Source organism: Lottia gigantea (assembly GCF_000327385.1).
Source record: "Lottia gigantea unplaced genomic scaffold LOTGIsca_55, whole genome shotgun sequence".
Lineage (NCBI taxonomy): Eukaryota > Metazoa > Mollusca > Gastropoda > Lottiidae > Lottia > Lottia gigantea.
In genome coordinates this window covers 1,675,656-1,690,207 of record NW_008709889.1, presented here as the reverse complement: position 1 = coordinate 1,690,207, position 14,552 = coordinate 1,675,656, and the positions used below count along the sequence as shown (strand labels likewise).

Genomic DNA, 14,552 nt, shown 5'->3' with positions numbered 1-14,552 from the left:
GCCCCCTTGCTTAAGTTTTTCGCATCATACTTAATTTCCAAGGCCATGGAACTTAATTCCAACTACAAGTACCAAAAGGGGTACTGAATATATGTCAAAAATCAAAATTCAATTCTGTTTTTCAAACATGTTCTTGATGGAGAACCCTCTCAAACGCTCCATTGGAGACTTACCGCATATTGAATCTCAGCCTCGACAATTATTGTTCTCCTATTAAGTTAGTAAGTTAGTCTGCCTATTATTTGTACCCCCAGTATCGGGAGGCTGGCGTCGCCACTATCAAACTAGAACTTGAAAATTGGCAACATGTTAGTTGTTTTGGAACAAGTGTATGTTCTCAACAACCAACCATGCGCACACAACGGATCTATATTTAAAAAACAGTTCTTATTATTGTTTTTTGTTTACATTACAATACTCTGATGTCAGGCATAAACACCACTTATTTCATTCAGACCTTTTATTTGTGTATATATCCCAGATCTCTTTACCTTTTAATTTTGTGGAAACTACTGAGTAGATCATTGGCCGTTCTAAGCTTGGTTATTTGAAAACATTCACCCCATAAACGTAGACATGTGAAACAAATGTTTTATACAATGCATGAAAATGTTTTTTTTTCTGGAAGAGAAATTATTCAAAGTGAACTTCAATACATGGATATAAAAGAGTAATTTAAGTACTGTATGAGATAACGCATTGATGTAAAATAATTGTCTTAAAGTGGGATAACACATTAATGTAAAAGAAATTGTATTAAAGTGAGACTGAAAAGAATTGTAAAAGAAACAAATGTCTTATCACAAAAAATTTCTTGAAAGAATCATGGAGGGAGATGATGATTTGGGTGTTAGAACATTCCGATGTTTTAGTGATTCAGTGCTAACCAAACCAACATTTAAGATACAAGGAGAAATCAGACCAGAGATACCTCCAGATGCTTCCCTGGAAACCGTTGGATTGACCACACTCGTAGATTATGTTCCACATTCTGATAAATTGCCCATGGGATCAGAAATTCATCAGCAGATTCTTCAAGAAATATCCAAAACATATAGTCAACAACCTGAACATATGATGGAAGAATCTCCAAAGAACAAGGATATTCAGCCAAGTGTAAATCCAAGACGTCGAACTGTCAGTTACTCAGAGACTACCAAAGTAATGGTACCGAAAACTTATAGACCACATTCAGTGGTCAAGAAACTTTTCACGTCTAATCAAGCGGTGCCAGTCAAATCACCAAGACGAGAATATTGCAAGAAATCAAAAAATTGCGACAAGTTTTCCTAACTGGAATAAACAATGAAGTGGATGAATAAGAAATTATTTCTTACAACCGCGCCGATGGTTTTTAATGTTGTTTATTATAGCTTAGCTACTTCAATACAAGCACTTTACGTTTTTTACGTTTCTTTAGTGCCTCAAGTGGTGGAGTCACCGAGCCCCTGGGTATCATTTGTTTGTAGGCAATATTCCTTTAAACATCCCTGATAGAGCTTAGGTGATTTGTCGCTGTTTCGGTTCGAGTAACAATTTGCGTCGTTACCATGCTTATATAGGATTACTGAGATAGTTTGAACAAGGCTTCTCTAAGTTAAGCATTTGCATTTTTCATTTTTATGTCGAAGATCGAAAACAATGAAGTGGATGAATAATAAATTATTTCTTACAACCTCGCCGTTGGTGTTGGAGTCACCGAGCCCCTGGGTATCATTTGTTTGTAGGCAATATTCCTTTAAACATCACAGATAGAGCTTAGGTGATTTGTCGCAGTTTTAGTTCGAGTCCGACAAACGATTTTTTAGTAAACAATTTGCGTCGTTACCATGCTTATATAGGATTATTGAGATAGTTTGATCAAGGCTTCTCTATGTTAAGTATTTGGCTGGTTTAAACTATGTAGAAAAGATTTACCCATTGTATCATACTAATGTTTTACCAGGCAATATGAAGTACAATGTAAACTAAATTATTTATAAACAATAATTCAGGCCATTAATTGGTATATGGTGTCTCAATAAGGACATTTTACAACTCGTTTACTTCGTCAATGTTCTTTACTGAGCTGTTTTGTTTCCACGAAGCACCATGAGGAACACAAAGTTCCTTGGTTCAAATCCAATCCGAATATATACACTTGTTTTCAGATTGTAGGTGATGCATAAGGGATGCGAGGACAATGCCTCAAAAAGTTTTTTGGCCACCGATTGAAATTACTACCTCAAATTCAAACTCACTTATAACTGAAGGTGCTACTCTATATGATAAAAGCTATGTCTGTCAAACATGGTAAATTGTGTTATCATTGTCGAATAATTTATTGGTCACAGAGTTACCAAATCTTACTTGAGTTTCGAGCCACTAAATATCCACATCGAATATATAAAGATAGAACGTGGCTTCCATACAATCATAATGGTTTATATACCTATCAACTGAGTCTATTGAATTAATTCCCTTGGTAATATATTTACATAGCACAGTCTGTCATCTAATTAGACAATGATTAAGAGTGTAAATAACAATAGATGCCCCAGAACAATATTCTGAACACAAAATACATGTGGTTAATTTTTGCCGAAAGCCATTCTTCAATTCCATGATTGGGCATATGGCAGTGACAAATTAACTGCGAAAGATACGAAGAGCAAACAGCCCAGTTACACATCTCTCATCAGATTCATTATTCAATATTCCCTCGAACAATGTTGCAATTGAGGCTTTTAACATCCTTAGTATATGAGAGATTATCGATAAATAATAAATAAAGATAATTATAATATTTAATGACGGCATTATCCCTTCAAATCAATGTATCGTCATTATCGCTTTAACATCTACCGTCTACAACATGGAAAAAAGCGCTGCTTCAAGGTATGTGTGGAAACATGTAAAGTTTTTCATCCTTACTGAAATCTAATGCGATATTTTATAATATGATGTATTCAATTGAATTACGTACGATGGTAAAGCAAAGTTTGCCTTTTGATGTTAATAATCTCTTATGGTTTTTAATTTTTAGTGAGGATATCAACATTGAACTAAAAGGTGAGTGGAATCTTATGCTCGTTTATTATTTAGTATTCTTTAGCATGTTTTATTGATAAAAATGTTCCGCAATAAGGTATACTACATTTTGTAATTTCGAAGTTAAATCAATTATATTAATTTGAATTCAATTTTTAAACAGTACTGTAGATTGCCTTTGTAAACATGAAAGTAAAAACATTACATAAATTTTCAGTCTGGATATGTTGTTTATAAAGAGATTATTGGACAATACTTAGGCCATTTTTTGTTGAAAATGCTCGGACACAAAGTCATTCTATGGATAAAACTGCTATTTTGATACTGTCATCCCAATTCACTGGTATTTGTTGCAGGTGAAAACTTTCCAGTTTAAGCTGTGGCTGCGTCTTGAAAATAACTAACGACATAGAAACGATATTACACATCGCAGTCATTTGTTACTATTGCAAATAGTGCCAAGACACACGAGTTTTATGTATTTTATGTATATTATAATACTAATACTAATGTATTACTAGGTGAAATTAATGAATGTTTTAACACAGAAAAAGATGATGTAGTAACAGATGATGATAAAATGAAACAACAAGAAGTTATAAAAGTTGATGATGAAGAAGAAGAATTTATTCTATCAAAGGTATAGGGGGTTATAAAACAGACTTTTTACGTGAGTTAATCAGGTTCAGGAAGTTGTGCAGTAGCATGGCCTGAAGATCTTCAGAGGACCTTAAACTGGAAATATTACTAATAAGGTCAGGCACCTTGAAACCTTGTCAAATCTGAACTTTAAGTTCAAAGCAACAGTCGTATCCAAATGTTTTATCTACAGAAGATATACAATATTGTATGCTGATTAAAATAATTTGGGCTGGACATAGCACATGACACCTTGATACATTAACATCGTGTTTCTAATATTTCTTATTCTTTCAGCTCCGAGAAGTTGTCAGAAAATGTAATCTTGCAGATCCTAACAAAAGGCCAACAGCTCATGAGGTTTTAACGATTCTAACCAGAGAGAGACCAAGTACATCGAATTAATAATACTTCGCTGGCTCATAAATGACACGATATTTCCGTTCCGTGTAGATCTCTAATGTACGGCTTTTATTTCCTCCCGAAACACATACAGTTCATTATCCTGTTTGAAATGGTTTCTTATATTTTCTCTTCAGACCCATCCACACTCCATTGTTGACTTAATCATTTTTTTAAAATATAATTCTGTAACCTACGCTGATAAATATAAACAATATTTCACAAACATACAAGTTCTTTATTTCTAAAATAATGTCATTGCATGAAGTCGTTCTGATTGAAATACAGATCTTGATGCTTTCACAGGTTGACAGTAACTGTACCACAAGTCCTACATTTTTAAATGATCTTTTCCAAGAAAATTCAAATTGGTAACAGATTGACCTTTCTACTTTCTAATCCAAAAAACAAATGCATGACTTGATCTAATGTATAAACCCGTTTGTAATGTAAAACAACACAGATGGATAATGAAGATGAGACTGGGGGACGTTTACAATTGCTGTGTATATGGCTCTTGTCGTTGATCGTTGCTGTTAATGTCGTTCACAGTAGTGCTGTTTTTTCTTACATCTGAGAAAGTCAAATCACTGGAGTTTTTCGCTGCTGATTCGGAACTAGTCTTGGTCCTTTGTTTACTAGATTGTCCATTAAATTTCGACCTATAACAACACAGTTCTTGCCAGTAGTCACGGACATTCTTATCTCTCAGGGTGAAGAGTGCAAATATGAGGAAACCTTGTATAGAATTGATGATAGTAAATATATACTGGAATACTAATCTGGCATCTGATATTGCAAGGAAACCAAAAATCCAACTGACTCCTAATAAGATAAGAAAAAATCAGTTAAGCCTGTGATGTCTATTTGTATGATAGGACAAGACTAATTTCCTTTTAGATACTTTTGATAATTGGGAATAGATTATCAAGGAGGAAACCTGTATTTCTATAATGCGGGGAGTGAGGCTGTGATTTCAAGTTTTAAATCATAACTACTTTCTTCACTCATTTGTAGGTAAACTGAATTTTACTGGTTTTACCCTGATAAAAATATTTTTAAAAAGTTGGCGCGTATTTTCAATCAATATTTTGATATTTTCCTCAGAAACAGTCTTACGTTGTATATTAAATGCAAAACTATATATTTCACCTACGCAAAGCAATTCCAAGACTATAGTTACTGTTTTCAAACTGATATTTCAAAAAATTAAACTTACAGACGAATGTGACAGGACAATATCGTGGGTGAACGCTTGAAACATCGTACATGCATATGCCATATTTTGTCATTTTGACTTTTTGGTACCTTTGGAAAGCTCGAAATACATTGTACGAGGTTTCGAGCGGTCACCCACGACATTTTAACCAGATAGTAATAATATTGGATTTGTACACCTACCTAAAATGATGAAACAGCAGAAGGAAGCTCTAATATTGGTGAGAGTTGATCTGGAAGTTGATTTCGAATCGCCAGTATTAATATTCCGTCTGTTACATATACTACAAGTTACCATGATGTATATGATAATATTAGCTAGTATAATAACCCCAACTGGGATAGAGAATCCATAATAAAACCCAGTTAATGACATCCAACAACTGTAAACAAAGCATAAATATGTAATGAGTCAGAGTTTACTTATACTTCAGGCTTTTATGTAATTTTAACTAACGCTGTTGTTATATGGAACAAAGAATGGCTCAAAACACGCTACACCTGAAGGAAGTTTGTTTATTCAACACAAGACTAAAAATGGTTGGGCGATAATAGAAGAAATCTCATATAAAAGGCATGGTTAAAGGGGAACGGTCGGCTGTATATCAGTTTGCAAGACGGTATCAGAAATGAAGCTGTCATCTCAGACGGACACGTCCCTTTCAAAGTACACTAGAAATACATGTTTGATGGTTATAATATCAGGAGTAGAAATGAACAACTTACTAAGTATTACCACCATTGTACAGATCAATATCAATAGCTAACATAACAATAATCGGGACTAAAGGTAATACTGTAAAACAAAATGTTTTATTGACGAATAGTCAAATAATATATTCGAGTAACCGACACAAAGGATCAGCCCAAAACATTTTGGAACGAAATCTATTTCATTATAAGCATTATCATTATTTCTTAGAACATTGTTTTGAATTTGACATTCTTCACCAGCCAGTGGGCTCAGATGGACTTGTGATTCTAATCATCTTAGCGAATCGCTAATATCGAGATTTGATTACTTCTAACAACTGCGATCAACTGAATTGTCGCAAATTTCACCAGAGAGGAGAAAATAAGCAACTGATGGCAATTGGCAGCAACCTGTGACTGACTCAAGATATCGGAACATACGGCGACTAATGCGATTCCCCCAGACGCTATCAGTTACTGTCTGAAACTGGTTACTCTTGTATTTTGCTGGTCGCAAGCTTGACTTGATCTTCCCTTTCAACCATTCAAACTCTTACCACCTTGTCGTCATATTATCAGAGAAGATTTCCCAAAGTGTATTAAAACGATTCACTTACCCCATGCCGAAATAGCAGTCTTCCACATGTAGTTTTCAAAGTAGGTTCCAAGAACCCTGACAAACAACAAGTATTGTAGGATACCTTCCATTAACATCCACATAAAGGAAGCTAATATGAAATAATGGAGTAATACGGCAACGGCTATACATCCACCATAATCGTCTGTTTGGTTTATTCCCGCCAAAAATACAATCCAAGAACACAACATGGCTAGGGCCAGATTAAAAAGAGTCTGCTGTGGCCTGCCTTTACGTAATTTACTGGAATTGAAATGAAATGGAGCTCTAGACTGTTTTTGAAGATGAACATCACATACTGAGCAATGAAAACAGTAGCATAAACCATCTCTTTTATGTACAAAATTTTTTTTAGATCAGTTGTTTCCCTTGAAATGACTAATTTATTTACTTTCATATACATAAAAAACCTTCCTGAATCCTGAAGTTATACTTCGATTCAGTGCCTAGCTTCAATTATACATCTCGAAATTATATTTCCATCTAGTGGTGGTGCCAGTGTAGTACAGGGGGAGGGGGGTGTTAGGGAAAGAGGGAGGGATTTGACTCCTTAAGAGGTAATTTACAGCTTATTGTTGCCTTTGATATTGAAATCATGCAGTCAAGATATTAGGTATAGGCAATAAAAAGTAATAAATGGTCCTATGGTTCTTCAAGATGATCGAATGACATCAATTCTCACCTGAACAATATAAACGAGAGAATTGTTAAACCCAATCCAATAATAGACAAAGTTAATCCAATAATAGTTATAATACTCAGAGCTAAACGATGTACTTCTTCTATCAGATAATCTTGGCCATAATAATCCTGAAATAAGACACACCAAATTCAATATTGAGAGGTTCCGATTTGTAGAAATAACAAGCACATGGGGCATTAAAAATTACAATTTGCAATATTCGCCTAAAATTATCTCTCATTGTTTATCATTGATATATACGGTTTGCAATTTACAATATACAATTGAGGTCGATGTAAACCGGAATTGCTTTGAATATAACAAAATTGACTCAAAAATATTTTGATCTTGAATCTACTGAAAAACCAAGAAAAGTATGCGTGCACTAGCAAACAAAAAGGGTCCTATGCGCTAGTCAACGATTCGACCACAGAAACCCATAACGATTCAACCATCTTCCATGACTGCTTTTGACACACCAAAACTTACCAACAGAACAGCAAAATTAGTCAGATGATCACAAATACACACATCCCGTCCACTGGTAGTGTTTTTATATTCACAACCTTCTGATGACCATTGTCCAGCTTCAATGTTCCAAAACGCACAGATGCTAAAATTTTGTCTAACTTCGGTTTGTAAAGGCTTAAATTAAATAGGAATAGTCCAAATTATGGCGTCTATAATCAAGGACACGGGCGTTGATGTGCTAAAAATTTAATTCATTCGTGGAAATATAATCAATCAAGGTATCCTATTAAAGTCAATCAAGTCAGACCTTCCATTTTCATTATCAGTCCCAAATACTTTTCACATTATGAAAAAATTATATCAAGTAAAACTTGAGTGGTCAAGTGGGCAGAGGGAGCGAACCACTAAATCTAAATGTCTAAATGTCACGTGATCTTGAAATTAGGTGAGCCAAATAATTTAGATTTAGCCAATGATGATGGATCGAAAAGGTTTATTAGGTTCTATTTATTTTGACAATTACTTTTCGTTGAAATGTTATTTCACTGTTATTTCACCGAATTTCGTCAAAGTTAAAAAAACGAAATTTTTTTTTATGTCTTAGATGTTTCCTCAAATATTCTACAAAATGATTAAAATTGGTTTGTTTCGATTTTCTTAATGAATCCCATATTGACCCATATTTCATGAGCAACCAACTCGGCAACGGCGGCAGAATGCGTCACCTATTTTCGTGTACAATGTTTGATCTATAAATAAGTCGAGAAAAACACGTGGTAAGCATACCCAGTGGTATAATTAACTTCTCTTAGTATTTATCTTTAATATCAATTCGTTATAACTAGTGACAATTCCTTCAAAGAACCACGATTTAAAAAAAAAATAGTGACTGACAAAATACGATACGTAGCGTGATTTATTGCTAAAAGTCACTGAAACAACATAAGAATATGGCCCACTTTGTGTTCCATCGAAATTTTCTGCTGACACGGAATCTGCTGGTTGATCACGTGACTTCATTCGTTGGACTACATTCTAGCAGACGACACTTGGAATTCCGAATACCGCTTGGGATTATAAGGAAATTCGGCCGATAAAAAATGGTGACGTTTGGTAATAACTGAAATCCGCCATTTTGTATTTGTCAAAGTATACATTAAAACTTGAAACTACTGGATTCATTTTACTAGCTGACATCGTACAGAAAACCCATGTTTATCAAAACAAGCAAATGCGGAGATCACGAGAGGTTGCACATGTAAATAATTAGTCATTTCCGGAAATGAACGAAAAATAGGTTAGCACGAAATTAGGTTACTTGACTGTATAGATAAATATATACCTTATATGGTAGGAAAACAGCTGTGATATAGGTATCATTCAAATCAGTATATGGAATATCGTTTACTAGTAATGTAGCTGATATTATTTTACTGTTGGGTAGAAATCTGTTACTTGTGCTATTATTACTTATAAACAGAGTACTATCATTAAATAGTCGCATTGCTAGTCGTATTCTGGTTGTCTTTAACTCTGAAAATAAAAAAAAAACTCATGTCTTTAATGTAAAATATAATTTACAAAACAACACATTGTAAAGGATGAAATTGTGACATACAACAAAGTCAGCGAAAATCCAGAATTTGTACAAATAATTAGTGCGCATTCAAAATTAACAGAAGAGGTAAGAACGATTGTACAATACAATACACTCATATTGAATTAAGGAAAGTTTATAAGCCCGAATAAAAGTAAAGTCTATATAGGTATGCATGAGAGATGAGTTCTGACTGTAAATAGCCCATTCTGCTTACCATTCGCTAATTTTCCCACAAATTCTCGATTTAAGTAAATCCCCACATCAGCCGTTTCATACACCATATCATGCTCGTAAAATATGGAATTCAAGTCATCTTCTTTAAATGACGTGACTGGTCGATCCTTGCCGCCATTTGCAGATAGGCCAATCTGAATTGGTTTTAGCGGATCTAAATCTCGAATTTCCAGTACCGTTTTCGATGTCACCACGCTCAAAAAGTTATTACTACCAGTAATTAGTTTTGTGTCTAAACGATCTAAAGTGGTTAAAATCCTGTAATAATAGAAAATTAATATTGTCCCATATTTCATAAATTTGGCCTACATTGGTTTGTATTTCCATCTACTTGACCCAAATTGATTTGTAAGTACATCTACTTGACAGCCATAAAATTTAAGTCCAAGCAAATGATCTACATTGCTATGTAAGTACAGCTACTTGACTTATATTGATTTGCAGTACACTTACTTGACCTACATCGATATTAAGTTACTTACTTGACCTAAATTGATTTATAAGTATACCTACTTGACCGACATTGATAGTATATGTTATAATCGGAATGGCCTGCTTTGATTTATCTGCATAACCTACATAGATTTGTATGTTCACCTACATGTAGTCCTATATTGTTTTGTCAGTTAACCTTCTTGACCTATATTGTTTTGTGAGTACATCTACTTGACCTATATTGATTTGTCAGGAAACTCGGACTATATTGATTTCTCACTACTTGCCCATATTTATTTTTCAGTTCACCTTCTTGACGTATATTGATTAGTTAGGAAACTCGACCTATATTGATTTCTCAGTTCAATTGCTTGCCCATATTTATTTTTCAGTTCAACTTCTTGACCTATATTGATTTGTCAGGAAAAACTCGACCTATATTGATTTCTCAGTTCAACTACTTGCTCATATTTATTTTTTAGTTCACCTATATTGATTTGTAAGTAAATCTACTTGACATAAATTGATCTGTAAGTTGGCCAATATTAATTAAGTTAACCTTCATCGATTTACAGTTCACCTTCTTGACCCATATAGATTTGTCAGCTTACCTACTCGACCTATATCGATTTGGCATGCATGTACTTGACCTAAACTGATTTTTTTAAATTTTACTTACTTGACCAACATTGATTTGTGAGTACATCTACGTGACCTTTATGAATATATCAATTCAATTTCGTGGACCTATATTGATTTTTCAGGACACTTACTTAACCTATATTGATTTCTCAGTTTAAAAATCTTACCCATACTTTTTTTTTCAGTTCAACTTCTTGACCTATATTGATTTGTCGGTTCACCTACTTGAGGTATATTGATTTCTCAGTACACTTACCTGACCTATATTGATTTGACGATACACCTTATTGACCTATATTGATTTGACGATACACGTTGAACTATAATGATATGTAAGTACATCTACTTAACCTATATTGATTTGCCAGTTCACCTGCTTGAGCTATATTGATTTCTCACTGCAATTACATGACCCACATTGATATGTAAGTACACTTACTTGACCTATATTGAATTGTAAGTACATCTTTGTGACCTTTATCTATTTACCAGATTATCTACTTGACCCACATTTATATTTCAATTCAGCTTCTTGATGTTGATTTGTCGGGACACTTACTTGACCTATATTGATAGATTGATAGAGGTGTAAGATCACCTACTTGACCTTTATTTTGTAAGTATAGACTTATCTACCTTTTGGTAACATTACAGTCCTTATCAGCTATATCGAGTATCGTATCTCTAGAATCCTGTATGTTGTTAATAATATTGACTATACCAATAGCATTCTGAAATGGAAGGCAAGCATTCTTACAAACATTGCAATGCGGTTTATTACTCCCTTCCCAATACTTAAATAATTTAAGAACTAATGCTGACTATTTGTGGTTCTAGGGAAGTAAGAGTGAGAATATTGTATTACAAAGAAGGTCAAAAGCCACGGGCATCTGTTTCTATCAATAGTCGACTCTATCTACATAGTATATATATGAGAAGGTGGCTAACGCTCGTCACGACCATCACCGCCCCTATGAGAAAAGTAGTGTTTTGGGGGATTTGGAGACTAAAGTCTACAAAAGAACAGATAATATTTCCTGTCAGTTCTCTTGTGACGATCTGATTCACACTTCTTCTACGATTACATGTACTCTGGTAAATGTTTTGATTACGTTTACGTTACCGGTTTTGTAATGTTATTATGTTCCACTATTTTATCCAATATACTTGTAGAGTAGCTTATATCTTTAGTTGTCAACACATCAGCATCTTCAGTTAACTCCTCGACCTCTTTAATAATACCATCAATGTTACTCGAATTAGTGATATTCTGCAAAATATACAAAACAAAATATTTCCCTTCTAAGATTAATCTAGCTAGAGCCAGTACAAATTGACGAAATAACCACGCGAAGGAGTCCGTACCGGCACTTATATCAGGGAAGAGTAATACACGCATCTGAAATCGTGTCCGGATCCCTGCCTGGTGTAGTCAATTTTTCTATTGTTACGATTAAAATCAGGTACCGTTCTCCACAGCCGATATCAAACGCCGTAAAAATTAGGGTGGTCCGACTTGGTCTTTGCATAGCGAGCGTAAAATAGACGTAAACTGCTACATACCTTAGCAATTTCAGCAAGTTTAACTGTGACTGAAGACGAACTGTGATCTATGAATTGACAGTTTATATTCAGCTGAAATGCGCCCCAAAAGGCACCGTATATTTTATCACCATTACACTCTACTTGACCAATTGGTAATTGATCTTTAAAAAAAACATCAACTACTTTATTTACATTAAGTATTTTTCTGTCATATGCCAAACACTACATCTATCTGTTGGAATACCAAACACCACCATCGTGTCCAAACCACATCCCCATTCGTGACACTTCCTGGGGAAGTGGTAACATATGTGAGAAAAATTACGTATTCATAGCTAAATATTGTCCAATCAAAATTGGATTTACTGAATAGCAAATTTCAGCCAATCAAAACAAATCACTCGTTATGAAGCTTTGTTTGCGAACGTAAACCAAACGAAAGCAGCGTGCCATTACATATTTTGATGAATATGTACTGTGCAGAACTGAGTAAGATTTTCGTTAAAGAATTGAAGCCGAGAGAAAATCAAACCTTACATTGAAATATTTACTTGGAAAGAATGTGTTTTTATCTCTTCAAACGGGCGACGGCAAAGCGGTGATGTGGTTTGTTTACATGACATCATTTCTGTTCTACCGATCTGATTGGTCAGATTGAAATGCCACCAATCTCATTTCCACGCCCCCAAAACGAAGTGTAGTGGGCTTAGTTTAATACGGGTTAATAAGACCATGTCAAAACCCGTATTCTTGATACGATGACCAAACACTACCTTACCTACAGGACAAATATATGGTATATACCAAACACTACCTTATCGACAGGACAAGTATCTGGTGTATACCAAACACTACCTTACCACAAGAACAAATATCTGGTGTATACTAAACACTACCTTATCGACATGACAAATATCTAGTGCAAAAATCAGGTGTATACCAAACACTAACTTATCGACAGGACAAATATCTAGTGCAAATATCTGGTGTATGCCAAACAATACCTTACCACAAGAACAAATATCTGGTGTATACCAAACACTACCTTACCACAAGAACAAATATCTGGTGTATACCAAACACTACCTTATCGACAGGACAAATATCTAGTGCAAATATCTGGTGTATACCAAACACTACCTTACCACAAAAACAAATATGGTGTATACCAAACACTACCTTACCACAAAAACAAATATCTGGTGTATACCAAACACTACCTTACCATTAAAAACAAATATCTGGTGTATACCAAACATTACCTCACTTACAGGACAATTACAGGTATCGATTTACAGTTCACCTTCTTGACCCATTTAGATTTGTCAGCTTACCTACTTGACCTATATCGATTTGGCATGCATGTATTTGACCTATATTGATTTTTTTAAATTTCACTTACTTGACCAACATTGATTTGTGAGTACATCTACGTGACCTTTATGAATTTATCAATTCAATTTCGTGGATCTTTATTGATTTTTCAGGACACTTACCTAACCTTTATTGATTTCTCAGTTTAAAAATCTTACCTATACTTTTTTTTCAGTTCAACTTCTTGACCTATATTGATTACAGGACTACCTTACCACAAGAACAAATATCTGGTGTATACCAAACATTACCTTACCTACAGTACAAAATATCTGGTGTATACCAAACATTGCCTTACCTATAGTACAAAATATCTGGTATATACCGAACACTACCTTACTTACAGTACAAATATCTGGTATAATTCGGAACACTATCTTACCACTATGACAATACCAAACATTGTCTTACCTACAGTACAAAATATCTGTTATAATACAGAACACTATCTTACAACCATGACAAATATCTGGTGAATACCAAACATTGCCTTACTTACAGGACAAATATCTGGTATATACCAAACACTACCTTACCACTAGGACACATATCTGGTGGATACCAAACATTGCCTTACCTACAGGACAAATATCTGGAGTATACCAAGTTCTACCAAGTAGTGTATCTGGTAAGTTGAAGTTTTTTATAGTACCATCATCATATGTAAATCTGCGTTTCGTTTCCAGACAATAATCTGTGGAATAAAGAATATCATGAAACGCTTCAATTTGAACGAGTGGGTCTTATATTTTAGCCCACAGTTACTGCCATCAATAATGAGAATTATTGAATTCGGAATTATCCAAGGCAGTTTGTAAAATTTAGGGATCTTAAGCACATCCTATAAGACTATAATATGTTTATTGCCCCATACAATGTCCGAGAGGTCTACATCGTATAACCAGAATGAATCGATTCAGTGCACTAGCAGTTTATATCTGTATAAGTAT

The 14,552-nt window shown here is 34.4% G+C and overlaps 2 protein-coding genes across 2 annotated transcripts; one reads left to right on the top strand and one right to left on the bottom strand.

The window, feature by feature from the left end:
- Positions 1 to 825: 825 nt before the first annotated feature.
- Positions 826 to 1,293, top strand: LOTGIDRAFT_166083 (hypothetical protein; the record flags this gene model as incomplete). Its single annotated transcript, XM_009063118.1, has 1 exon — positions 826 to 1,293. The coding sequence occupies one exon, from the start codon at positions 826 to 828 to the stop codon at positions 1,291 to 1,293; it is 468 nt and encodes a 155-aa protein (XP_009061366.1).
- A 3,271-nt stretch (positions 1,294 to 4,564) lies between these two features.
- On the bottom strand, positions 4,565 to 6,810 carry LOTGIDRAFT_126903 (hypothetical protein; the record flags this gene model as incomplete). Its single annotated transcript, XM_009063117.1, has 4 exons — positions 4,565 to 4,893; positions 5,467 to 5,672; positions 6,016 to 6,085; positions 6,600 to 6,810. 4 exons carry the CDS (start codon positions 6,808 to 6,810, stop codon positions 4,565 to 4,567), a joined length of 816 nt encoding a protein of 271 aa, XP_009061365.1.
- Between the last annotated feature and the right edge of the window lie 7,742 nt (positions 6,811 to 14,552).